The sequence below is a fragment of the Rattus norvegicus genome, chromosome 6, assembly GCF_036323735.1.
Source record: "Rattus norvegicus strain BN/NHsdMcwi chromosome 6, GRCr8, whole genome shotgun sequence".
NCBI classification, from domain to species: Eukaryota; Metazoa; Chordata; class Mammalia; order Rodentia; family Muridae; genus Rattus; species Rattus norvegicus.
This window is the reverse complement of record NC_086024.1, coordinates 94,164,253-94,190,367: the sequence shown is the minus strand read 5'-3', so window position 1 is coordinate 94,190,367 and position 26,115 is coordinate 94,164,253. Positions and strand designations below refer to the sequence as shown.

Below are 26,115 nucleotides of genomic sequence, written 5' to 3'. Positions count from 1 at the left end.
GGGAGGGAGCTCTAGCACCAAGCCTCATCCCCAGTTCCCTTCATCTGCCACATTAGTGTGTAAGCTAAGCCAGTGGCCACAAGCCCGTGGAGTTGATTCCATTATCTGATAAGCAATGCAAACGTATTCATGAAGAGGCTGGCAAACCTTTTAGTTTTCCATCAAAGTTTGGGTTCGTAGCTACTTTTAAGCCAGGATGAGGTAGGAGAAAACAGGAAATGTTGGTAAAACAGGAATGGATGTGCTTTCTGACATTCTGTAGTTCTTCGTGCTGGTTCCCTGAGACCTGCAGAAATCATTCTGAAGTTAAAACATTCTTGGGACATAACCTGAACAAAGGATTCCTGTGCCATCCTATATTTGCTTTGCCTGTCTGCTTCCATAGAACAGCGCCATGTGGCTAGGACTGAAGGTTGACTTTGTCTACACAGCCATATCTAAGTATAGCAAATGCTTAGTGCGAGTTACACGCTGCTGTCTTCCTACAAAGTCGAACGCAGCAACAGCCCAGTCTCTGGTATGAATTCCTGTCACAGTTCTCTGTCTGCTGCTATGATAAGCACCATGACCAAAAACATCGTGGGGAAGAAGAGGATTATTCCATTTCACTTTATACTCCATCACCAAGGGAAGTCAGGCCACCCTTTCAAAGCAGGAGCCTAGAGGTTGGGTCTGAGCAGAGGCCATGGAGGAATATTGCATACTGGCTTGCTCCTCATGGCCTGCTCAGCCTGCTTTCTTGTACAATCCAGAGCCACCTTCCCAGGGGTGACACACCCACAGTGGGCTGGGCCCTCCCACACCAATCATCAGGAACCTCCATCCCTACTCTGGATAGACTTTCTTACAGTCCAGTCTGATGGAGGCATTTTCTCAGTTGAAAGTCTCTTTCCAGGTGACCCAAGCTTAGATGAAGTTGACCAAACAAACACACCTCACCCCCAACCAACAAAACAAAACTAAGTAGCTCAACACTTAGAGTTCTGACAGGCATCTGATGGCTAGGTATTCACACAATGCTAAATACTCAGTCCATTTCAGACACGTGTTTAACAGCGGGTAGAAACCACAGAATGGAACACTTCTCTCAACTGCCAGGAAAAGTGAGTCCAGATCTTTACACTGTAGTTTTGTACTGTTTTCGGTCTTCAAGATAAAAATTTTGCCTTTAAGAATGAGTTAGTGTTTTATTACAACTACCAGAGAAGTATCTGTATCAAATCATTGACAATACTTAAAATTACAACTCCATGGGTTACTATAAATCTCTCAGGTTGTTTATAGGGATACTACGGGGGCAATCATCTAGTCGAGATCCTGTGGATTAGGTCTGGGGATGCGGCATGCACCCAAATAGCTAACCAACCTTGAGGCGTTTTTCCAAAAACTTGGCGCCACCATCAGCTCCGTATGAGAATTCGTATGGGAAACTCCAGTCTCGAACAAGAAATATCAGACTCTGAAAGTAGTAAGAAAGGGTGGGTAAGAGTGCTTGGAGGCTGCAGCCCTCTCTCTCTGCTTTTCACTGGAGCCAATCACATTATTGCATCATAACATCATACTGTGGCATTCAAAGCAAATACCAGTTTCTCAGCGGACCACATGACATCACTGTGCTTCCACTAAGCGTGAACAGCAAGCTGCTCCAAACTCTAGGATGAATGCATCCCACTAAGATGTGAGACATCATTAACCACCAGAAGCTGGCTCAATGGAGCTATAATTAGATTTTGTGTGGTGTGTTCCTACGAGCCTCTCAGTCTCTCTCTGCCTCTCCCTCTCTCCCCACATCTCTCTCCCTCCCCCTCCTTCTTCTCTTTCTCCCCTCCTTCCCTCTCCCTCCTTTCCTCCTCCCTCCCCCCTCTCCATTTTTTATGCTACAGCAGAATATATCCATAAGATCCTAGGCTGGTTTTTAAAAAATTAATACTTTTGAGAGAATTCCACTATGTAGTCCAGGCTAGTGTTGAACTCACTGTGTAGACCAGGCTGTCCCTGGTCCCTGGTCTCTGGTTGTGAGAGATTGTCTCACAACAATCTCTGGCAAGCATACTCTATGTACTGGCTAGTTTTGTGCGTCAACTTTACACAGCTGGAGTTATCACAGAAAGGGGCCTCCCTTAAGGAAATGTCTCCATGAGACCCAGCTATAAGGCATTTTCTTAACTAGTGATCAAGAGGGGAGGGCCTAGCCCATTGTTGGTGGTGCCATCCCTAAGCTAATAGTCTTGGGTTCTATAAGAGAGCAAGCTGAGCAAGCCAGGGGAAGCAAGCCAGTAAACAGCATCCTTCCATAGCTTCTGCATCCATTCCTGTCTCTAAGATCCTACCTGTGTGAGTTCCTGTCCTGACTTCCTTTGATGATGAACAGCAATGTGGAAATGTAAGGTACTCCCCAACTTGCTTCTTAGTCATGATGTTTGTGCAGGAATAGAAACCCTGACTGAGACATTATATCAGCTTCTACCTTTTTGTTTTCTTTCTTTTTTCTTTTTTTCGGAGCTGGGGACTGAACCCACTGCCTTGTGATTGCTAGGCAAGTGCTCTACCACTGAGCTAAATCCCCAACCCCTTTTTGTTTTCTTAAAAGTTTCTTTTTGAACTTTTTGTGTGCGTCTATGTGTATTTACTCATGTATGTGTAAAGGTCAGAGGACAGCTGGTGGCAGTTGGTTTTTTTTTCCTACTATGTGAGTTCTAGGGACTAAACTCAAGTAATAAGCCTTAGCAGCAAGCACTCCTAACACCCTTGAACCACCTTGCCAGCTCTCTACCAACTTTTTTCTAAATTACTTTATTATTTCTATAGAAATGATAACATTCATTTTCTTATCGTAAAAGGACAAAGTCCAGAAAAGAAAATTTAAAATGCATTCCAAATCTCAAAAGTAACTGCAGCTAACACTTGGTAACAGTTATGTCCAAGGAGTAGGTCAAAGGGAAAATAAAGACAAGTTTATTTTTTTAAAGAGAGCATCTTAATGACACAACCAAGGTGAAAAAATTACAATAAAATATAATTGAAATTAAATATCTAAAGACTTAGGATGGCAGTTAAGATAGTAATGAGTTTTAATGACTGATTTTTTTTTTTTACCACCAGAGGTTCCTGTTGTATGCTCACTTTAAAATCTGTGTTAATGTTCTATACAGAAAATCACATATAATGACATGGCTTAACATATTCTCAGCAACTGAGTACTCTGTGAAGTCAGCACTAGATGGACAGACAATGTCTGTGCTCCAGGAGCCCTGACCCTGCTCTCTTCCCTCACTCCTGCTAAAAGGGCAGCACTACTCTGACGTGAGAAATCACTGGTTAGTTTTGCGTGTCTTCATCCAATATTCTATTTGTGAAATTCATCACACTGCTGCAAACTTTATCATCACCGTCATCACTGCATAACAGTCCACTATGTGAGTCATTACTTATCCTGCTACAGATGAGCAAAGTCGATGGTTAGCCTAGGTACTTGTTTCTAAGGATTTTTTAAAAATTTATTTATTTATTATGTATAGAGTTCCGCCTGAATGTACACTTGCATACCAGAAGAGGGCATCCGATCCCATTACTGATGGTTGTGAGCTGCCATGTGGTTGCTGGGAATTGAACTCAGGACCTTTGGAACAGCAGTCAGTGCTCTTAATTACTGAGCCATCTCTCCAGCCCTCTAAGGATATTTTTGACCCTTCTTTTCTTGCCATGAGAAAATTAGCCTTCTCAGGCTTCCTCTTACCTTTCCTTCTGTCTCCTATTTATACGTAATAACTTTGAGATAACAATAAAAGAAGTTTGAGTATAAATGACTGGAGTACAACGAACAGTCATAGCTCTATCAGTGTTACCAGGATATGGACTATGTCAGTACATGTGTTGATGTCCATATGAAATACTTAAACGATCTAATACCGGAAAGCTAATGCTAAGTTTATGAGGGAAACCCATCATAGCCTCTAAAGGAAAAACTGATTTAGAATCAGTGGTCAATAAATATCTAAACTAGTCTCTGATGTGTTTAACCAATCAATTTCAGTTTTAACATCTGCTTCAGGTGAAGAAAAAGTCTAGAAAATACTTTGAGACCATATAAACTAAACAGCTTGTTTCTACCAACAGCCAGTGATAACCAGCCCATCAGCAAGACTCATTCTACCAACAGCCAGTGATAGCCAGCCCATCAGCAAGACTCATTCTACCAACAGCCAGTGATAGCCAACCCAGCAGCAAGACTCATTCTATCAACAGCCAGTGATAACCAGCCCATCAGCAAGACTCATTCTATCAACAGCCAGTGATAACCAGCCCATCAGCAAGACTCATTCTATCAACAGCCAGTGATAACCAGCCCATCAGCAAGACTCATTCTATCAACAGCCAGTGATAACCAGCCCATCAGCAAGACTCATTCCATGAGAAACCAAACTGATGACCTACTGTGTGGGTTACAGAGATAAGAATGGGTAATGTTGGTCTTACAGTGTGTTCTGTTGAAGCATGCTGTGTGGTTCAAAGGTGAGCAGCAGGCTAACCCCAGCCACAGTGAGTTCCCTGAACCTGACTTGATGGAAGGTTCTCAATACTTTTCAATGCTTTTACCCATTTCTCTCTTTCTCTCTCCCTCCCTCTCTACCTCCCTCCCTCCCTCCCTGCCCGGTGTTGTTTTTGGTTTTGTTTTTTTAAGACAGGATCTCACTATGTAGCCTTAGCTGCCTTGGAATCCGGTATGTAGACCAGGTGGCCTTAAATTCATAGAGACCTGCCTGCCTCTGCCTCCAAAGGCCTGCCTGTGGGTTTTAAAGCCATTTCCCCACCACACCTGGCCTAACCATTTTTTCCACCTGAGGGTTTAACTAGTAGATTAGTTGGAACGGAGACAGTGACTGCTCTGTAGACAGTGCATATCTATTAAACTACTGAAGAAGTCTACAGGCCATTTCTATTTTCTGGAGCTACATAAAATTTCTTAAAACTCAGCTCTGGACCAAGGTTTAAATTCAACTTCCACAGCCTCTGGCCCAGCTGTTTTAAGTAGACTTGAGGCAGTGTGGCCTTTCCTTTGCTATGAGACCCTTCAAGAGAGGAGTTTCTACAGAGGTTATTGGAAAGGAAAGAAGAACTCCACAGAGAACATGTCTGAGAAGAGACTGAGCAGAGAGAATACGCAGTGATGAGTTCCAGACAGCAAGAGGACCTGAGGGGTAGCAGTCAAGAGCCAGTGAATTTAAGACTCTGGTTTTGAACTCAGTAGGTTTCCTTATATGAAAATTATATACAAATTTTAATGTGTGCACCATGACCATTAGTGGACAGTGTTGACTGTTAGTCATTGTTTGTCTGAGGAGTTTCATGTAACTGGTACTCTAGGATAAAAGGAGCAAATGACAAAGCTACTGTCCTTAAGACCTACAGGTTAAGTAATGAGGTGGGATGTGATCATTAAATACAAGATCACAGATTATAGTTCAGCAAGTGCTAGGGATAAGGAGCAGGGAGAGAAGATGGGGGCTGGATTCAAGGCTTCAGACCTGTGGCCTGGACAGAGATTAGCTCTGCGCTGTCATGGTATGTATAAGCAGTATTAAGCTTATAAAGTTCTCTGAATGGCTGTTTCCCCGTTGGCTAAGATTAGGAGACTGAGAAGCAACAGCACTGGCACAGCGAGTGCTGACCTGTACAATGTATAAAACACTCCTTGGCAGGTGCCTGGCACAGAACAGCACCACTCAGTTGTCATCTCTGCCTGGCAGTTACACTCCATAGCCAAAATGTGGAAACCAAGAGAACTTTGGCCTGAACCTTGACCTAACCCGGAGTTGCCAGATATGTAACTCTAATTCATGATGCTCTGGGGTCACCTCTGCTCTCTGGACAGAATCTAGGTAGAGCTCTAGGCAGCTGTCCTTCCCTGTGGGCCCCCACCAACCCCTCCCCATCCCTAGCAGGCCGACAGTAGCCTTTCTTTTTCTCAGCGAGGTCAGGTTACTTCCCTGGCATTATTTGGCAGCTCCAATCAGCACAGATTTTTGCCCAAGATGTTTTGTTTCAAAGTGGCTTGCAAAATTCCTTGGAAGTGATTCAAGCCATCTAATTGTTTGTGCCATGTATTTCCTTACTACACATACACACACACACACACACACACACACACACACACACACACACACACACACACACACACACTGTCAGCTCCATTAAAACATTAAAAGCTCAATAGGACTGATTGGAACATAATTATGTCTCCACTCAGATGAGTGTGAAAAAAAAACTTTTCTTTTATCTCCCAGAGAGGATTAAGTTCTGTTCTGATGTCAAAAGCACTGGTGGGATTTGAATATGTGAAAATGGTTAATAAAGGCACTGTGGGAGGACCAGGAAGCAGCTCAGGGAAGAGTACTTACTTGCCTACTGTGTGTAAGGTCCTGGATTTGATTTATAAAAGAAAGAGAATCCTGGAAAAGACTAGGAAGAAGTAATAGAGAGGATAAAGTACTGACACTGAGGGGATGAGCAGTAATAGACTAAATGTCAACAGTCCTCAACTACACACTTGAGAAAGAAACCAAGGCCTCTGGGAGTGAGTGAAGTCATGCCCAGGAAGGCTTCTCTTTTTAAGGATTCAATGCCTGTAATGTTCCTATCACAAGTAAACATCAATTTACTGAGCACCTGTACTCATCTCTCTGGTACTGAAACCTCCCTGCTGTAGAAGCTGTCTGCTGGGCTGCACAGTGCTGAAACAGACCTTAGCCACACTGTGCATGACCTGGACAGTTCAGCTTCCTTTTCTCCACCAGTAACTGCAGGTTAAGATGGTATGACACGGGGCTGGGGATTTAGCTCAGTGGTAGAGTGCTTGCTTAGGAAGCGCAAGGCCCTGGGTTCGGTCCCCAGCTCCGAAAAAAAGAACCAAAAAAAAAAAAAAAAAAGATGGTATGACACTGCAATGATTTCAAGTGTTTCTGGGAAGGATGCTTTCCATCCATCGCCAAGGCTATGAGCGCCATCTCTTCTCTTTCAGCTACACTGCCACAAATTCTGCCAGCTCTTCCTATCTGTCTCAGGTCACCAGGCTCAGAAAGGCATACAAGTCCGCAGATTTAGTTAGAGGTTCAGCCTAAAGAGATCAGGTTTCAGGAATACCACGGCCACTATTTAAGTTTAAGCTTTTGTAGACTGGCTACTAAACACATCTGCCATACAGACATGCATCAGTATATACACCATTGGCCCAAGTGAATCCTGAGACTGTTAATTGGTTAAGGAATATTCCTATCTCCTTGTAACCTCCATAACTAGAGGGTATGAAATGGCTAAACAGTAAGCTCTGGGACTATGATAGCCAAGGAGAGCATTTAACGGTAGGACAGAGGGCACCTTGAAGTCCATATTCCAGCTTAAGGGAGGATCTTCTCAGCATGGATCCAGTGACAAACACTTATTGCCACCACAGCCCAGTCTGAGAGGTTGAGTAACATGCTCTGTGAAAGCCACAAGAAACAGGTAGCTACATTTACCTGAGAACACTAGAAAAATTCAGACTTGCTTGAAGTTGGATTATGAATTTTAAATAACATCTGATAACCTAAAAAATACCTACAATTAGTTATACAGACCCAGATCCAAGGATTTGTTCATCCAGTGCAGATCAGTGTAGAGCCAGGCATGGCTCAAGAAAGCTCAAATGACCAAGGAAGCAACATTCACAGCCATCAATAGCGATAAATCACCTCACATCTGACCAGAGATTTTCACCAGGGTCTCAGGACTGGACATTAGTTTTGATCAAAAGGAAGTTTTCAATTGCACCTTTTAAAGCTATAGTTAATTTAAAGAACCTTGTTATTTATAGGACAGATAACATCAACTGGCTCCTGTTGGATTGCTATACTTAAGATGGGAGTGTGCATAGTGACTAAAGCAAGAGAAAATTAAGCAAGGTCACCCGAAGAGATCTCACTAGCTCTTACCTTAGATTGTAATCTGAGTTACATTGATTAGAGTTTGCTTCCTGGGGCATGCAAGGAACAGTTATTACAATTCGTTAAGTAAACTAAAATACCATCTGAAAGTTATTTTATGCTGTTATTTTCTATTTTAGAAATTATTTTATATACATGAGTATTTTGCCTGCATATATGTCTGAGCACCACTCAAGACCTTGGTGCCCACAGGAGCTGTAAGACAGCACCGAATCCCCTGGGACTGGCACTTCAGATGGCTGTGAAACACCATTTACTTAATGGGAATAAAACTTGAGTCTTCTAGAATAGCCAGTGCCCTTAACTGCAGTCATCTCTCTAGTTTCATTCTTATGTATTTTTCTACTCTAAATATGAATTATGTCACTAATGTTAAGTGTCCTGAGCATTATGATAGTATTATTTTATTAAATATGTATATAATGCATGTATTATATATTTGTATCTTTCCTTTTAATTATATGATGCATAGTAGCATCTTTTTGTTTTGAATTTAGTTGCTTTAATCTCAAATTTATTCAAAAGCTTTGGCTATTACTGCTTAAATCTCATTTCAATTTCAAATAGATTAAAAATCCATACTTTAATGTTTAAGAGGCCATTGTTGATTCATTCAGTCAAAACTGTGGGGGTTTTGTTTTTGTAACTTTATATATATAGTTTTGCCTGCATGTGCATGCAGGACCAAGGGAGGTCAAAAGAGGGTGTTGGTTCCTCTGGAACTGGAGTTATACACAGTTGAGAGCCACAACTGTGGGTGCTGGGAACAGAACCCAGGTCCTCTGGAAGAGCAGCAGAAGTTCTTTTTTTTTTCTCTTTTTGTATTCTTTATGATGTATTCATGCAACTAATATTATCCTTATTCTGTGGATACAAATACATCTCAGGCAGAAAGTAGATGATAAGGTCTTTACATGGCTAGCATCAAGAATATCTGGAAACCATGTCCTTGATTTTAGACAGTAAACACAACATATTCATACCATAACTAAAGTCATATCTAAACCAACATACCTCTAATGTCAAGGACACATTTGAAGTATGTTAATGGTCCTTATAACCTTCCGCCTCTCCTCTGACTTCTGAAGTCAATATTTTCCCCAAAAGTCATTCCTGTGAGTTAGAATTTTTCTGTGTAGTAGCTCAGTTCCTTGGATTTAGGTTCCAGTCTTGGACAATTAGATGTCTCCATGGATTCTCTTATCTTCAGACCCATTGCCAGTTTTATGTTTGTTTCTTTTTTTTTTCCTTTCCTTTTTTTTTTTTTTATTAACTTGAGTATTTCTTATATACATTTCGAGTGTTATTCCCTTTCCCGGTTTCCGGGCAGACATCCCCCTTCCCCCTCCCCTTCCTTATGGGTGTTCCCCTCCCCATCCTCCCCCCCTTGCCGCCCTCCCCCCAACAATCTAGTTCACTGGGGGTTCAGTCTTAGCAGGACCCAGGGCTTCCCCTTCCACTGGTGCTCTTACTAGGATATTTATTGCTACCTATGGGGTCAGAGTCCAGGGTCAGTCCATGTATAGTCTTTAGGTAGTGGCTTAGTCCCTGGAAGCTCTGGTTGCTTGGCATTGTTGTACATATGGGGTCTCGAGCCCCTTCAAGCTCTTCCAGTCCTTTCTCTGATTCCTTCAACAGGGGTCCTATTCTCAATTCAGTGGTTTGCTGCTGGCATACGCCTCTGTGTTTGCTGTATTCTGGCTGTGTCTCTCGGGAGAGATCTACATCCGGCTCCTGTCGGCCTGCACTTCTTTGCTTCATCCATCTTGTCTAATTGGATGGCTGTATATGCATGGGCCACATGTGAGGCAGGCTCTGAATGGGTGTTCCTTCTGTGTCTGTTTTAATCTTTGCCTCTCTATTCCCTGCCAAGGGTATTCTTGTTCCCCTTTTAAAGAAGGAGTGAAGCATTCACATTTTGATCATCCGTCTTGAGTTTCATTTGTTCTAGGCATCTAGGGTAATTCAAGCATTTGGGCTAATAGCCACTTATCAATGAGTGCATACCGTGTGTGTTTTTCTGTGATTGGGTTACCTCACTCAGGATGATATTTTCTAGTTCCGACCATTTGCCTACGAATTTCATAAAGTCATTGTTTTTGATAGCTGAGTAATATTCCATTGTGTAGATGTACCACATTTTCTGTATCCATTCCTCTGTTGAAGGGCATCTGGGTTCTTTCCAGCTTCTGGCTATTATAAATAAGGCTGCGATGAACATAGTGGAGCACGTGTCTTTTTTATATGTTGGGGCATCTTTTGGGTATATGCCCAAGAGAGGTATAGCTGGATCCTCAGGCAGTTCAATGTCCAATTTTCTGAGGAACCTCCAGACTGATTTCCAGAATGGTTGTACCAGTCTGCAATCCCACCAACAATGGAGGAGTGTTCCTCTTTCTCCGCATCCTTGCCAGCATCTGCTGTCACCTGAGTTTTTGATCTTAGCCATTCTCACTGGTGTGAGGTGAAATCTCAGGGTTGTTTTGATTTGCATTTCCCTTATGACTAAAGATGTTGAACATTTCTTTAGGTGTTTCTCAGCCATTTGGCATTCCTCAGCTGTGAATTCTTTGTTTAGCTCTGAACCCCATTTTTTAATAGGGTTATTTGTCTCCCTGCGGTCTAACTTCTTGAGTTCTTTGTATATTTTGGATATAAGGCCTCTATCTGTTGTAGGATTGGTAAAGATCTTTTCCCAATCTGTTGGTTGCCGTTTTGTCCTAACCACAGTGTCCTTTGCCTTACAGAAGAAGCTTTGCAGTTTTATGAGATCCCATTTGTCGATTCTTGATCTTAGAGCATAAACCATTGGTGTTTTGTTCAGGAAATTTTTTCCAGTGCCCATGTGTTCCAGATGCTTCCCTAGTTTTTCTTCTATTAGTTTGAGTGTATCTGGTTTGATGTGGAGGTCCTTGATCCACTTGGACTTAAGCTTTGTACAGGGTGATAAGCATGGATCGATCGCAGCATAAGTTCTTAATGGAAGAGCTGAGCCATTTCTCTAGTCTCAGAGCTGTTGTTTTGCTTGCTTGCTTGCTTGCTTTTTTAAATGTGTGTGTTTGGTGTATGTTAGTGTGTGTGCAGGTACATGTGTTTATGTGTGCTGGTGAGTTGCAAATGTGTGAACATACATGTAGAAACCAGCGAACAGCTTTGGGTGTCATTCCTCAGGAGCTGTTCACTTGGTTTCTGAGACAGAGTCTTGTACTGGCCCAGAAGTATCCAAGGAAACTAGGCTAGCTGGTCCTCACATTGCCAGGAGCAGCCTGTCTCCATATGCCCAGTGCTGGGTGTAGGAAGCACAATTAGAACAAGCACTACCTGACTGAGCCATTTCACCAGTCCCCAAAATTTCTTTTTACTGATATTTCATAACATCTATATGTTTCAACAATAAGCAGGAATCTCAAAAGGTTTCATATTATTTGTTTTTAGGACACTGGCATTTTTCTTAACCAAAGACATACCTGTCTGTCTATTGCCTCCCTTCTGTCACCATTCTCCCCGACGTGTGTGTGTGTGTGTGTGTGTGTGTGTGTGTGTGTGTGTGTGTCTTCCTGTTGGTTTATCTTGCCATGTATTAGCAACAGAGACTTGAGGTCTGTTTCTAGAATTTACAATCTAGTCTTAAGTTCTGAGAATAGAAAAGTCAAAGAAATATTAGAGCTGCCATTCAATACTTCAATACCAACTAACAGATGAATTAAAAAAGAAACACAAGAGCACAGAAAGTATTGTGAACCACATTGAAGATTTTAAAGCAGGATTGATTTTGTTCTCCCTCAACACCTCCTCTACCCTTGCCTGAACTTCAGGGGCCAGATTGAGACTGCTTCTGAAGAATCCTCCACTGACCTCTTCAAGGAATTATCTACTGAACATCTTGAATGCAATCTGATAGGAGACCTCCATGTTCGTGCTTAAGCCACTCCAGATCCCCACTTTCACAACTGTGTCAGTGGTCTAAGATCATTTGTCACTTGGCCACAGAGGATGGACAGCTCGTGTCAGTGTACTGTTTGCCATAAGAGCTTCTCACTTTGTGGGCCTTTTTTCAGTCAGTGTTTACCCCGTGGCTCATGTTTCCCTCGGATTAGCACCCATCTTGGATGTTATGTGTATCTGGAGCTTAGCTATGGCTTCCTTTGACAAGCTAGACTGAAGCAGTTAGCTTTAGATGGTACAAAAACTGTTTCCTCCTTCATGCACTGTCTGAAGGGCATTCGACTCAGTTCTAACTCTTCCTTGTAAAGGGCAGGATTTGAAGGACTATAGAAGTAGCTGACAGAGCTCAAGTCAAGTTCAGATGCTACCTTGATGTTAGTCACTGACCCCAGTTACTGGAGGTTTTAGGGCAAGTCTGGCCAGCTACCACCCTCTCACTACCCCAGTAAGAGACAAACATAGAGAAGGGGGGGCTTAGTCAGGGTGGCTACACTGGAAAGGGGAACAAATGCCAGGGTCCAGTGACCCCCAGCCCACCCCCAGTCTACTGTGGGAGAACGGAGGCAAGGTCTGGGTGGAAATGCAGGGTCAGAGCTGTGCAGCTAAGCGGGCCTGGAAAAGCACGGTCCTGCCTGTTACCAGCCCACCATAACCTTGACTATCAGTCCTGTAAGGGACTGCAATAAGTTGCCATAGGTATGTGAACTCTCTTCCTAGGAAGCCAGTCTCTCCTCTGGCAGGCAGTAGGGCTTCCGTCTTTCCCTTCATCCATCAGGAATTCCTTAGGTGTTTTTAATTCTTTGGGACCTGGCATTTCAAAGGTCTGATAGCAAGGGATGAACACAAGTGACTCTTTAGACCCCGACAAAGTGGTTACACTAGCATCAGCCTGGCTGGGTGCTGGTACACTTAGACAGTGAGAGAGGTTAGCATGTAAGAAAGGGAACTCGAAAAGCCTCTTCCCCAATATCCTCTCTGGTGTCAGTTAACTAAATTCATGGAAAAGCTGTCATTCTCACATGAGCCAGATATCGGACGCAGTTTTACTTCCCTAATTCTATCTCGTCTTCATATCAAATAGCATGTCTCCTGAGGCAAGGTCTCTTCCTCACTATGTAACTCTGGCTGGCCTTGATAATGACCAGGGTACATAAGGCTGGCCCTGAACTGAAAATCCATCTGTTTCATACTCATAGCAATCTTCCTGCCTTGAGCCCATGCTGGGACCAAAGACAAGTGCCACCACATCCAGTCTACAGTTGCTTCTAGAATGGGAGAAAGCTATGACCATGAGTAAAATCATAGCTACAGATCCCATGAAAGTCCAATAGGAATTCTCCATCATTCAACTTTTACCCACCTGAAAAGGCTTCAGGAATGTTTCTTCCATTGCCAACCTGCCATACTCAGTGAAAAGCTGGGAGGAGAATTCAAGAGAAAAGGATGGGGAGAGAGAGGAGAAAGAGATAAGACTCATTTACTTGTTGGGTTTCTTCTATTTATTCCCCAGCTGCAGCAGAGTGCTACAGTTTTAATAATCTCAGAAAAAAGCGTTCATTATGTAAAGCAGAGCTATGGTAATTACAAACCTCGTACACTGTAAGAAGAACTCTCCACTTTAAGCCCATCGCCCTTTCTTCACGTGTGCCTCACTGTGCAAGCACCGTGAGCAGAGTGCTCAGCACCTGCTGCAAAGGGAGATACCCCAGCCCTGAACCCATGCTTGCTCTAACAAATGTAGAAAGGACACATGTGAAATGACTTTTCCAAGTAGGACTTACCTTGGCTTAGAGGGCCGTAATACATAATACATGTAGTAACGACCTAGGTTACAAAATTAGTGGGAAATTAAATATACTGTCTTCTCTTATTTTTTTTAATTGATTACAACTAAGAAGATGAAGAATGAGGAGAGGTTTTGTTGTTGTTGTTATTGTTGTTGTTGTTGTTGTTATTTTGACAAATGCAAAATTTTAGTGAACACAGGCCTTCGGAGATGACTGATGGGAGGGACTCTAGGCTGGCTTAGTGTTTTCCCATGTGACACAGGATGAGTTCCTTTCACACAATGGCTGATAAGCCACCCAGCTTGTGGAGCTGAGGGAAAACGCTGATACCCACACCTTGCTCCTTTACAATAGCATCCTAGCTTCATCTGCCATCCATACAGGGCAGTAAAAATCAAGAAGCAAAGAGTTATTACTAGATACTTTTTGGGGTGATGAGCTCAAAGTCTTGGTATGTCTAAAGGTGACTGGTCCAGTGATGGTATACCATTATCACACTTGTGTACTGGCATAACTTGAATTCACAATAACTTCAGAGCAAGGTATTGTCCTTTACAGGGAAAGATTTTAAATGATCAGAGTATCCTGTTAGCTCAGGATAGCTCACTGGCCCAAATTATCCTTTTGTAGAGATGAATAAATACGCCGTGTGCAATGGTGCCACGCTGTTCACTAGGAAAGTAGCTGGCCATGTTATGACACTTGCTTTTATTATGGAAGCACACCCAGCCATTATTCTATACACATAATAAGTAAAATTTTATGTAAAACATATAGAGAGCTATCGGAAGAAGAGACACCTTGCTACCTACTCAAGAATAACTTGAGCTGAGACAGGAGAGAATACTACTGCATATATAAACCATCTCTAGAATCCATCCATCCTTCTCCTTTAGTCTCCAACCTCCTGGAGAGTGGGAAGAACACAGGACCAGCCAGGTGTCTTACTCAGTTCTATCACTGACTAGCCACAGGAGCCTCCCAAGCCACTTCTCTTCTCATGCTCCCTCTCCTCATCTCTAAGACATGACGGTTAGCTAGGATCCACCACAGTCTCTTTCAGATAAGAACTCACACCAACTTCTGAGCTGTCCTCATGCTTTTTCTAACAGTTCTGAGCCACAAGGTTCACAAGGAAAAAGTCTGGCTTATACAGACACAATACCAAGAAGTTATCAAATTCTTGACCTTAAGATTTGATATTGCAGTTCAGAGACTCTTTACACGGAAGATTCTTTGTCCACTTTGATTTGCCATATACTTTCATATATTCAGCACTGGGAACAAGCAGGTTTAGAAACAAAGAAATAGGAAAACCGAATTAGAAAGGACAGAGCCATACATGACTGACAAGAAATCTGGCACCACAATGACCCTCGTGTAGTCATGAGTCTGCAGTCCCCCACAATTCTGGCTGCATGACCAAAAGACTACCAGATACACAGAGAGAGCTTTTACCTGGAGATGCTGAAGGTCGTCCTCCTGGACATTTTGGGATAAGTTGTAGACCTTGATGTGGGGTAAGGAGTCAGAAAAGAAGATATCAGCACCGTTCTAAGAACTTTGTAGTTCTGTTTCCATAGATGTCAGTTATTATACAACAACTCTCTTACAAACATTTATGAGACCCGAGGAAGGAGGTTTCACCATAGTGCTCAACCTGTAGTCTCTTGCCTCAGCCCTTCGCAAAGCAGGGTTCACAGAAGTTGGTCTTCCTGCCCAACTGGAAAATTGTTTGGAAAATTACAGTGACCTCTTCATAATTTATTGATTTGTTTGTGTTCACAGAAACTCACTCCACACAAAAGTTAGGTTCTGAACGCCATGCTCACAGCTTTGTGTTCCTGCCTCTCTCTCTCCTCCGCCACAGCGCTAAGGTGATACCTTGTGTTGTCTTTTTATTTTCCTTGAGGTGATAACATTAGTAACTTTAAAGATAAATTAATGTTGCTTATATGTTTACATATTGACACAAACAGTATCCATTTGTACTTCTTTAAATAGTGTAATTTCTCAGATAATAATTTAAAATAGACATGACTTGACAGACTTTCTATAAAAAGATGCAGTGTTTTTCAGGTCAAATATAAGTAGTAAATAATGAGTGGTAATGCAAAGTTAAACTGGTTTTAATTGGCTTGTACAAATGATCTTTTCTCTTGACTTTAAAGAAAACAGATATTGAGTCTGTACTTTAAAGATTCATCAAAAGAAGCAGGTTTTTGAATTACAGTACTAGCCTGTGTTTCATAGATAGATTTCTTGTGGCAATCCTCTAAAAATTATTTTTTAATTTATATGTAAGAATTTTTCTTTGAATGTACATGTATACACCACATTTAGTGCCAGGTGTCTGCAGCAGTCGGAAGAGAGTAAGATCGACTGGAACTAACTAGAATTATGAATGGCTGTGAGCCACCGTGTGTCAGCTGGGACCTGAACCCAGGTCTTGTGCAAGTGCAAAAAGTGCTACTTATGTCTGAGCCATCTCTCCAACCCCAAGAGGTAGATTTATTTTGAAGTATCAACCATGGATTACAAGCATAGCTTTTGTGTTAGTCATTTATTTAAAATTTCACTCCATCCGTCCTCTTCCTTTGTGCTGGTATGGAAGGTACTGGCCAGAGACGACGGCTGCCTGCTCAGTAACTCCAGACCCCCATCTGCACATGAGCACAGCCTGGACTTACCCTGCTTTGCCTTTCTCACCTTTAAAAGTTATCTTGCCTTTGAAAAAACTTCTGCTTTTGTTTCTTCACTGTCTTCTCTCCCTGCTCTCTTCAACAAGCAGAAAGCATCTAACAGTAATCCTTAAACTTGTTTCAGCTGCACACTAACTTTCAGAACAATTTAGAAAGTTTATAAAACCTCCTCCCCACCCAACAGTACTGTTAAAAAGGGGAAAAAGAGCAAAAGAAAGGGAAGAGCTTTAAGTACATATGGTTATATATAAATGTAACTGTTACATCTATATAAACTGTTTTTAAAGCTATGAACATTAAAGCTTTCACATTTGGAAATAACTTCATTGATAATGTAAAATAACATCGTAAGTTTATAAATCCTGTTTCACTAAACAAGTTATAATAGCTTGTCCCCAAATCTGCATATAAGGCTTTTAAATTGGCTTCTTTATTTTTGTTGGTATGTTCAGTGTGTGTGCATAGGGGAAGTGCCCCATGACCTGTGGGTGGAGGTCAGGGGCCAGCTCTGTGGGGTCTGCTTTCTTTCCACCTTTGCACGCACAGCTATCTCATCGACACAAGATTGTTCTTTTCTTTTTGAGACAGGGTCACATGTAGACTAGGCTAGCCTCAGTCTCACTGTACAAAAAAATATGACTTTAAACTCTTGGTCTCCCTGCTCCCATCTTCTCTGTATAGAATAACAGGCCTTCTCCACCACGCTTTACGTGGGGCTGGGGACTGAACCCAGGACCTTGTTGCAAGGCAAACACTACCAAGTGAGCTACACCCTTAGCTATAAAATTTAATATTATTCTAATTTATTCTAAATTTTAACAGAAAAATAACAAGAATAAAGCTGCTTTGGACTAAAGCAGCCATTGTAGAAACTGATAATTGGTTAGACTGCCATAGCTATAGTGACGATGGCTGTTCATGTGGAGCGGACTGAGCAACACATATCATTTACCCTTCTCTCTGTCTCATTGCCATATGTATGAACAAACGCTATTCATGAATTTTAGTTAAAGGAACATCCGCAAATAGATTTGTTTTATTCCATACCTGTATTGAGCTTATCATTGTGCTAAGGGCAAATACTGTGGCCGAATCTCTCAAAGTTGACTGACTGTCAAAGGTTCCCTGAGTATCCATCAGTAACACTGCAACCTACAGGAAAATAGAGTACATTACTGACATTGCACAGAGCATCCAGGCTACCAGGGTTACCATGACATTAACAACAATAGAACTAAAAACGTCTATTATCAATGAATACTTAAAAGATAACTTCTTGCATGTGCCATGAATACCACAGGAAATAAAAGAATATTAATTAGCTGCTGGGTACAGTCACTTTTAATTTTCTCTGATAATCTAAGAAAAAAAAAAACCCTAGCATTGAGACGGTGTAAAAATATCAGCTTGTTACCTGCTATTTTGTGCTCACTATGATTTCTGTCTCCTGGGATCACTAAAGAGTAAATACCGCTGTATTTTCAGTAGGATGCTACTCTGACCCTTGTAACATTATGTGAAATTACAAGTCAGTTTTCAAAAGACCATTTAAAGTTACCACCGAAAATAAAAATTTAATTTTATTTAAAAAGTGTCATACCTTTTTACCATCAAGCTTATTGATGAGGAAAACTTCGCTCCAGATCTGGATTCCTGTGGTTTCTCGTTCAGATCCACCTCTCCATGAAAATCCAGTCAATGGTTCATTGTAATCTCCAACCCAATCAACAGATTCCTATAAATTTAATAAAGTCTATGATTCAAAACTGGATATGCATGTCTAGCTTTTCTTCTCCTTTTCAGCCGTTTCTTACTCTAATTCAAAAGGAAAAACATATGCATATCTGTTGCATGAGACTCAAAAGTGAATTACAGAGGAACAACCATGTGCTGCGGCTTAGGTTCTGGCTAACATTACAGCTTACATATATACACATGTGTACAATATAGATGTATATGTAAGAATGGAAATGAAACAGAAGTAGAAACAGAGGAAACGGAACAACTGGTTATTTCATTCATTTATTCAGTCATTTCTGCATGTGTGTGCCTGGTGTGAGTATACGCCTATGTATGCAGATGCTACAAGAGGGTGTCAGGGACCCTCCAGCTAGAGTTATAGGCGCTTGTGGACTCTTTGACATGGGTATCGGGAATTGAACTCTGGTCATCTGGAAGAGCACTCTTAAATCTCTAAACTCTCTCCAGAACAATTAATCTTTGATGAGGTAAGACTTAAAGGAAAAGATGATATTAGTTGGGAACTGTCTAGAAAAGCACCTTGAAGACGACATTCAAAGAAATAAGAAGTCAAGAAAAGAATACAATAAAGAAAGACAGAGAAAAGGAGGGAATGAATGAGGAAGGAGGAATATTACCTAAGGACATACACAAATGCTTTGAATAGATGAGTAGAGGAAGAGCAGGTAGAGAGAGCTTAGACTGCAGATTCTAAAGGGCGAGAAAGGTAACCAATACAGATGTTTATCCCAGAGGGCATCACCACCATAAATATGAGGAGAGAGATTATTCTAGAGGTAGTAAAGAGCCAATAAGGGAAATAACAGGAAGGACCAACAAGAAGGTTATTATAAAAGTCAAAACATGCCTGTGGGCCTGAACTCTGTCCAAGACAGAGAGGAGGGACACCAGGAACAAATACAAGAGGGATTTCAGAATCCAAAAGAAGAAAAAAACTAAACTGAAAAATATGTCAGAACTAAATACCAGATGAGACAAGAAATACAAGATTTAGCATTTTTCAATAACTTTGGATAATAGTAGCTATACTCGGGGCTGGGGATTTAGCTCAGTGGTAGAGCGCTTACCTAGGAAGCACAAGGCCCTGGGTTCGGTCCCCAGCTCCGAAAAAAAGAACCAAAAAAAAAAAAATAGTAGCTATACTCATTTTGGTACCTGTTACAGAGGAAAAATTAATGATTTTTGGGAATACCTTTCTATATATTCCTTGAATTAAAAACCTTGTATTAACTAAATTACCACCTCCTGCCTCTGTACTGAGATTTTGTCTGGCTGGAGCAGGCATGGTTTATGCAGCTGTAGGTTCACAAGGCCAGCTGCCTTTTTGTGTCCAGAAAGCAGCTTCCTTGTACACACCCAGAGCCTCTGGCTCATACAACTGTTCCACCCTCTTCTACAATGATGGCTGAGCCTTGGGAGGAGAGAGAGAGAGAGAGAGAGAGAGAGAGAGAGAGAGAGAGAGAGAGAGAGAGAGAGAGAGAGAGAGAGAGAGAGTGTTAGATACTGTCTTATTCTATTTTGGACACTTATTGAAAGCATAATAATGGGTTTTGCCACCTGCACTATTCAACCTTTCATCTTCATTTTCAGTATGAGATCCACTCCATGGAAGATGCACCCTTTGTTTAATGCAAATAGCACATTTGCTTCCCTTCATCTACAATGTCCCTTCTATTTCCCCTCTTGATCCACATCTTGGACACCCATCAATTGCCAACAGCTCTCCAGCTGGGGTGCCCATTTCCCCTCTCCAAGGTAAGCTTTGGGCTACTGTGAGCTTGCACATGTGTTATGTGTGTTATTACAACCTTGGTGAGTTCACATGTGCAGTTTCTGTTGAGTCTAGAAGACACTGCTCCTTGGAGTCATTCACCACGTCTGGCTCTCATTCTTTCCAGCCTCTATCTACAATGATCCACAAGCTCAGGAAAAGGCATGTGATGCAGGTGTCCCATTTAGAGCTCAGCATTACTCCAATCTTTTCACAAATCTTAATTCTACCTCCTTATCCAAACCATAAAAGCTTAAGTAGAAAAGTCTATCCTCTTTGGTATTCTCCATGTTACCTAATACAATGGAAGGAGTCAAATGTTACTAACTAACCAATGTAGAGATTTAAATTAATCAAAACATGATACATTTTTAAAAGTATTTTTCTTTTATTGGATTTTTTCGTTTATTTAAAATTCAAACATTACCCCCTTTCCCAGTTTCCTAAAACCCCCATCCCCTCTCCTCCCACTTCTTCTATGAGGGCGTATCACCACCCATCAACCCACCCCTTTCCACCTCCCTGCCCTAAAATTTTCCCTACAATGGGGGGGTTGAGCCTTGGCAGGACCAAGGGCTTCTCCTCCGACTGGTGCCCAATAAGGCCATCCTCTGCTATATATGCAGCTGGAGCCATGGGTCTCTCCACTTTGGATGGTAGTTTAGTCCCTCGGAGCTCTGGTTGGTTGGTACTGTTGTTCTTATGGAGTTGCAAACCCCTTCAGCTCCTTCAGTCCTTTCTCTAACTCTTCCATTGGGGACCCAGTTCTCAGTTCAATGATGGGCTGCTAGCATCCAGCTCTGTATTTATCATGCTCTAGCAGAGCCTCTCAAGAGACAGCTATATCAGGCTCCTGTCAGCATGCACTTCTTGGCATGAACAATACTGTCTGGGTTTGGTGCCTGTATATATATGAGCTGGATGCCCAGGTGGGGCAGTCTCTGGATGGCCTTTCCTTCAGTCCCTTCTACAAACTTGTCTCCGTATTTCCTCCTGTAAGTATTTTGTTCCCTCTTCTAAGAAGGACTGAAGCAACCTCATTTCAGTCATCCTTCTTCTTGAGTTTCATGTGGTCTGTGTATTGTATCTTGGGAAATCTGAGCTTCTGAGCTTTTGATAATATCCACTTACCAGTGAGTGCATACCATGTGTGGGTATTTTGTGTTTGTGTTTGTTTTTGTTTTTGTGATTGGGTTACAACACTCAGGATAATATTTTCTAGTTCCAACTATTTGCCTATGAATTTCATGAAGTCATTGTTTTTAATAGCTGAGTAGTATTCCATCTATAAATATACCACATTTTTTGTATCCATTCTTCTATTGAAGGACATCTGGGTACTTTCTAGCTTCTGGCTATTATAAATAAGGCTGCCATGAACATAGTAGAGCATGTGTCCTTGTTATGTGTTGGAGAATCTTTTGGATATATGCCCAGGAGTGGTATAACTGGGTCCTAAGGTCGTACTATGTCCAACTTTCTAAGGAACCTCCAGACTGATTTCCAGAGTGGTTGTACCAGCTTGCAATCCCACCAACAATGGAGGAGTGTTCCTCTTTCTCCACATCCACATCTTGCTCCAGCATCTGCTGTCACCTGAGTTTTTGATCTTAGCCATTCTAACTGGTGTGAGGTGGAATCTCAGGGTTGTTTTGATTTGCATTTCCCTGATGACTAAGGATGTTGACTGCTTCTCAGCCATTTGTTATTCCTCAGTTGAGAATTATTTCTTTAGCTCTGTACCCCATTTTTAATAGGGTTATTTGATTCTCTGGAGTCTTAACTTCTTGAGTTCTTTGTATATATTAGATATTAGCCCTCTTTCAGATATAGAATTAGTAAAGATCTTTTTCCAATCTGTTGGTTGCTGTTTTGTCCTAATGACAGTGTCCTTTGACTTACAGAAGCTTTGCAATTTTATGAGGTCCCATTTGTCAATTCTCGATTTTAGAGCAGAAGCCATTGGTGTTCTGTTTAGTACATTTTTCCCAGTGCCCATGTAATCAAGGCTCTTCCCCACTTTTTCTTCTATTAGTTTGAGTGTATCTGTTTTGTGTGGAAGTCCTTGATCCACTTGGACTTGAGCTTTGTACAGGGAGCTAAGAATGGATTGATTTGCATTCTTCTACATGCGAACCTCCAGTTGAACCAGCACCATTTGTTAAAAAATGCTCTTTTTTTCCACTGGATGGTTTTAGCTCTTTTGTCAAAGATCAAGTGACCATAGGTGTATGGGTTCATTTCTGGGTCTTCAATTCTATTCCACTGATCAACCTTCCTGTCTCTGGACCAATACCATACAGTTTTTTTGCTTTTTTTTTTTTCACTATTGCTCAGTAATACAGCTTGAGGTCAAGGATGGTGATTACCCCAGAAGTTCTTTTATTGTTGAGAATAATTTTCGCTGTCCTGGGTTTTTTGTTATTCCAAATGAATTTGAAAATTGCTCTTTCTAACTCCATGAAGAATTGAGTTGGAATTTTGATGGGAATTGCATTGAATCTGTAGAATGCTGTGGCAAGATGGCCATATTTATAATATTAATCCTGCCAATCCATGAGCATGGGGGATCTTTCCATTTTCTGAGATCTTCTTTAATTACTTTCTTCAGAGACTTGAAGTTCTTGTCACACAGATATTTCACTTGCTTGGTTAGAGTCACTCCGAGGTATTGTATATTATTTGTGACTATTGTAAATGGTGTCATTTCCCTAATTTCTTTCTCAGCCTGTTTATCCCTTGAGTAGAAGAAGGCTACTGATTTATTTGAGTTAATTTTATATCCAGCCACTTTGCTGAAGTTGTTTATCAGGTTTAGAAATTCTCTGGTGGAATTTTTGGGGTCACTTAAGTATACTATCATATCATCTGCAAATAGTGATGTTTTGACTTTGTCCTTTCCAATTTCTATCACTTTGACCTCCTTTTGTTGTCTGATTTCCCTGGCTAGGACTTTGATTACTATATTGACTAGATAGGGAGAGAGTGGGCAGCCTTGTCTAGTCCCTGATTTTAGTGGGACTGCTTCAAGTTTCTCTCCATTTAGTTTGATGTTGGCTACTGGTTTGCTCTATATGGCTTTTACTATGTTTTGGTTTGGGCCTTGAATTCCTGATCTTTCCAAGACTTTTAACACGAAGGGGTGTTGAATTTTGTCAAATGCTTTCTCAGCATCTAATGAGATAATCATGTGGTTTTGTTTTTTCTTTGAGTTTGTTTATATAGTGGATTGCGTTGATGGATTCTGTATATTGAACCATCCCTGCATCCATGGGATGAAGCCTACTTAATCATGATGGATGATCATTTTGATGTGTTCTTGGATTTGGTTTTCAAGAATTTTACTGGGTATTTTTGTGTCAATATTTATAAGGGAAATTGGTCTGAAGTTCTCTTTCTTTCTGTGGTTTAAGTATAACCATAATTGTGGCTTCATAGAAGGAATTGGGTAGCGTTCCCTCTTGTCTATTTTGTGGAATAGTTTGAAGAGTATTAGGTCTTTTTGGAAGGTCTGATAAAATTCTGCACTAAACCCATCTGGTCCTGGGCTCTTTTTGGCTGGGAGACTTTTAATGACTGCTTCTATTTCTTTAGGAGTTATAGGACTGTTTAGATGGTTTGTCTGATCCTGATTTAACTTTGGTACCTGGTATCTGTCTAGAAAATTGTCCATTTCATCCAGGTTTTCCAGTTTTGTTGAGTATAGGCTTTTGTAGTAGCATCTGATGATTTTTTTTGAATTTCCTCAGTTTCTGTTGTTATGCCTCCCTTTTCATTTCTGATTTTGTTAATTTGGATACTGTGTGTTCTCTGGTTAGTCTGGCTAAGGCTTTATCTATCTTGTTGATTTTCTCAAAGAACCAGCTCCTGTTTTTTTGATTTGTTGTATAGTTCTTGTTGTTTCTACTTGGTTGATTTCAGTCCTGAGTTTGATGATTTCCTGCTGTCTACTCCTCTTGGGTATATTTGCTTCTTTTTTTGTTCCATAGCTTTTAGGTGTGCTATCTAGCTGCTAGTACATGCTCTCTCCAGTTTCTTTTAGGAGGTCCTCAAAGCTATGAGTTTTCCTCTTAGCACTGCTTTTATTGTGTTCCATAAGTTTCGGTGTGTTATGAATTCATTTTCATTAAATTCTAAAAAGTCTTTAATTTCTTTATTTATTTCTTCCTTGACCAAGTTATCATTAAGTAGAGCGTTGTTCAGCTTCCGTGTATATGGGTTTTCTGTTGTTTTTGTTGTTACTGAAGACCAGCCATGGTCTGTGGTGATCTCATATGATACATGGTATTATTTCAATCTTCTTGTATCTGTTGAGGCCTGTTTTGTGACCAATTATATGGTCAATTTTGGAGAAGGTATCATGAGGTGCTGAGAAGAAGGTGTATTCTTTTGTTTTAGGATGAAATGCTCTATAGATATCCCTTAAATCCATTTGGTTCATAACTTCTGTTAGTTTCTCTGTGTCTCTGTTTAGTTTCTGTTTCCATGATCTGTCCATTGTTGAGAGTGGGGTGTTGAGTCTCCCACTATTATTGTGTGCTTTCAGCTTTAGTAAGGTTTCGTTTATGAACGTAGGTGCCCTTGCACTTGGAGCATTTATATTCAGGCTTGAGAGTTCATCTGGGTGGATTTTTCTTTTAATGAATATGAGATGTCCTTACTTATCTTTTTTTGATAACTTTTGGTTGAACATCAACTTTATTCGATATTTGAATGGCTACTTCAGCTTGTTTCTTGGGACTATTTGCTTGGAAAATTGCTTTTTAGCTTTTTACTCTGAAGTAGTATGTGTCTTTGTCACTGAAGTGTGCTTCCTCTAGTGAGCAAAATGCTGGGTTCTCTTTATCTATCCAGTCTGTTAGTCTATGTCTTTTTATTGGGGAATTGAGTCCATTGATGTTGAAAGATATTAGGGACCAATGATTATTGTTTCCTGTTACTTTTGTTGTTAGAGATGGAATTATGTTCGTGTGGCTATCTTCTTTTGGCTTAGTTGAAATTAGATTACTTTCTTGCTTTTTCTAGGGTGTAGTTTCCCTCCTTGTGTTGGAGTTTTCCATCTATTATCCTTTGTAGGACTGGGTTTGTGGAAAGATATTGTGTAAATTTGGTTTTGTCATGAAATATCTTAGTTTCTCTATCTATGTTAATTGAGAGTTTTGCTGGATATTGTAGCCTGGGCTGGCATATGTGTTCTCTTAGGGTCTGTATAACATCTCTCCAGGATCTTCTGGCTTTCATAGTCTCTGGTGAGAAGTCTACTGTAATTCTGATGAGTCTGCCTTTATATGTTACTTGACTTTTTCCTCTAACTGCTTTTAACATTCTTTCTTTGTTTTGGGCATTTTGTGTTTTGACTATTATATAACTGGAGGAATAACTTTTCTTGTCCAATCTATTTGGAATTCTGTAGGCTTCTGGTATGTTTATGGGCATCTCTTTAGGTTAGGGAAGTTTTCTTCTATAATTTTGTTGAAGACATTTACTGGATCTTTAAGTTGGGAATTTTACTCTCTTCTATACCTATTATCCTTAGGTTTGGTCTTCTCATTGTGTCCTGGATTTCCTGGATGTTTTCAGTTAGGAGTTTTTTGTGTTTTACATTTTCATTGATGGTTGTGTTGATGTTTTCTATGGTTTCTTCTGCCCCTGAGATTCTCTCTTCAATCTCTTGTATTCTGTTGGTGATGCCTGTGTCTATGACTCCTGATGTCTTTCCTAGGTTTTCTATCTCCAGGGTTGTCTCCCTTTGTGATTTCCTTTTTGTTTCTATTTCCATTTTTAGATCCTGGATGGTTTTGTTCAATTCCTTCACCTGTTTGGTTGTGTTTTCCTATAATTCTTTAAGGGATTTCTATGTTTCCTCTTTAAGGGCTTCAATCTGTTTACCTGTATTGTCCTGTATTTAAGAGAGTTTATGTCCTTCTTAAAGTCCTCTAACATCATCATGAATGTGATTTTAAATCAAAATCTTGCTTTTCTGGTGTGTTGGGGTATCCAGGGCTTGCTGTGGTGGGGAATCTGAGTTCTGATGATGTCAAGTGGCCTTGGTTTCTGTTCTTACCATTGTCTCTCGCCATCTGCTTATCTCTGGTGTTAGCTGGTCTTGCTGTCTCTGACAGTGACTTGACCTTCCTGTAAGCCTGTGTGTCAGCACTCCTAGAGACTGG

The 26,115-nt window shown here is 41.0% G+C and overlaps 1 protein-coding gene across 2 annotated transcripts in view; it reads right to left on the bottom strand.

Moving 5' to 3' along the window:
• The window catches only part of Atl1 (atlastin GTPase 1), a 97,807-nt gene that overhangs the window by 20,588 nt on the left and 51,104 nt on the right, over nucleotides 1–26,115 (bottom strand). For both annotated transcript variants that reach the window (XM_017594227.3, NM_001009831.2), the window contains exons 4-9: nucleotides 18,014–18,148; nucleotides 17,461–17,565; nucleotides 15,170–15,220; nucleotides 13,285–13,341; nucleotides 1,367–1,459; nucleotides 148–286 (exon numbers count right to left, since the gene is read on the bottom strand). In XM_017594227.3, the coding sequence (XP_017449716.1) occupies nucleotides 148–286; nucleotides 1,367–1,459; nucleotides 13,285–13,341; nucleotides 15,170–15,220; nucleotides 17,461–17,565; nucleotides 18,014–18,148 (580 nt within the window). The remainder of the gene's footprint in view (nucleotides 1–147; nucleotides 287–1,366; nucleotides 1,460–13,284; nucleotides 13,342–15,169; nucleotides 15,221–17,460; nucleotides 17,566–18,013; nucleotides 18,149–26,115) is intronic.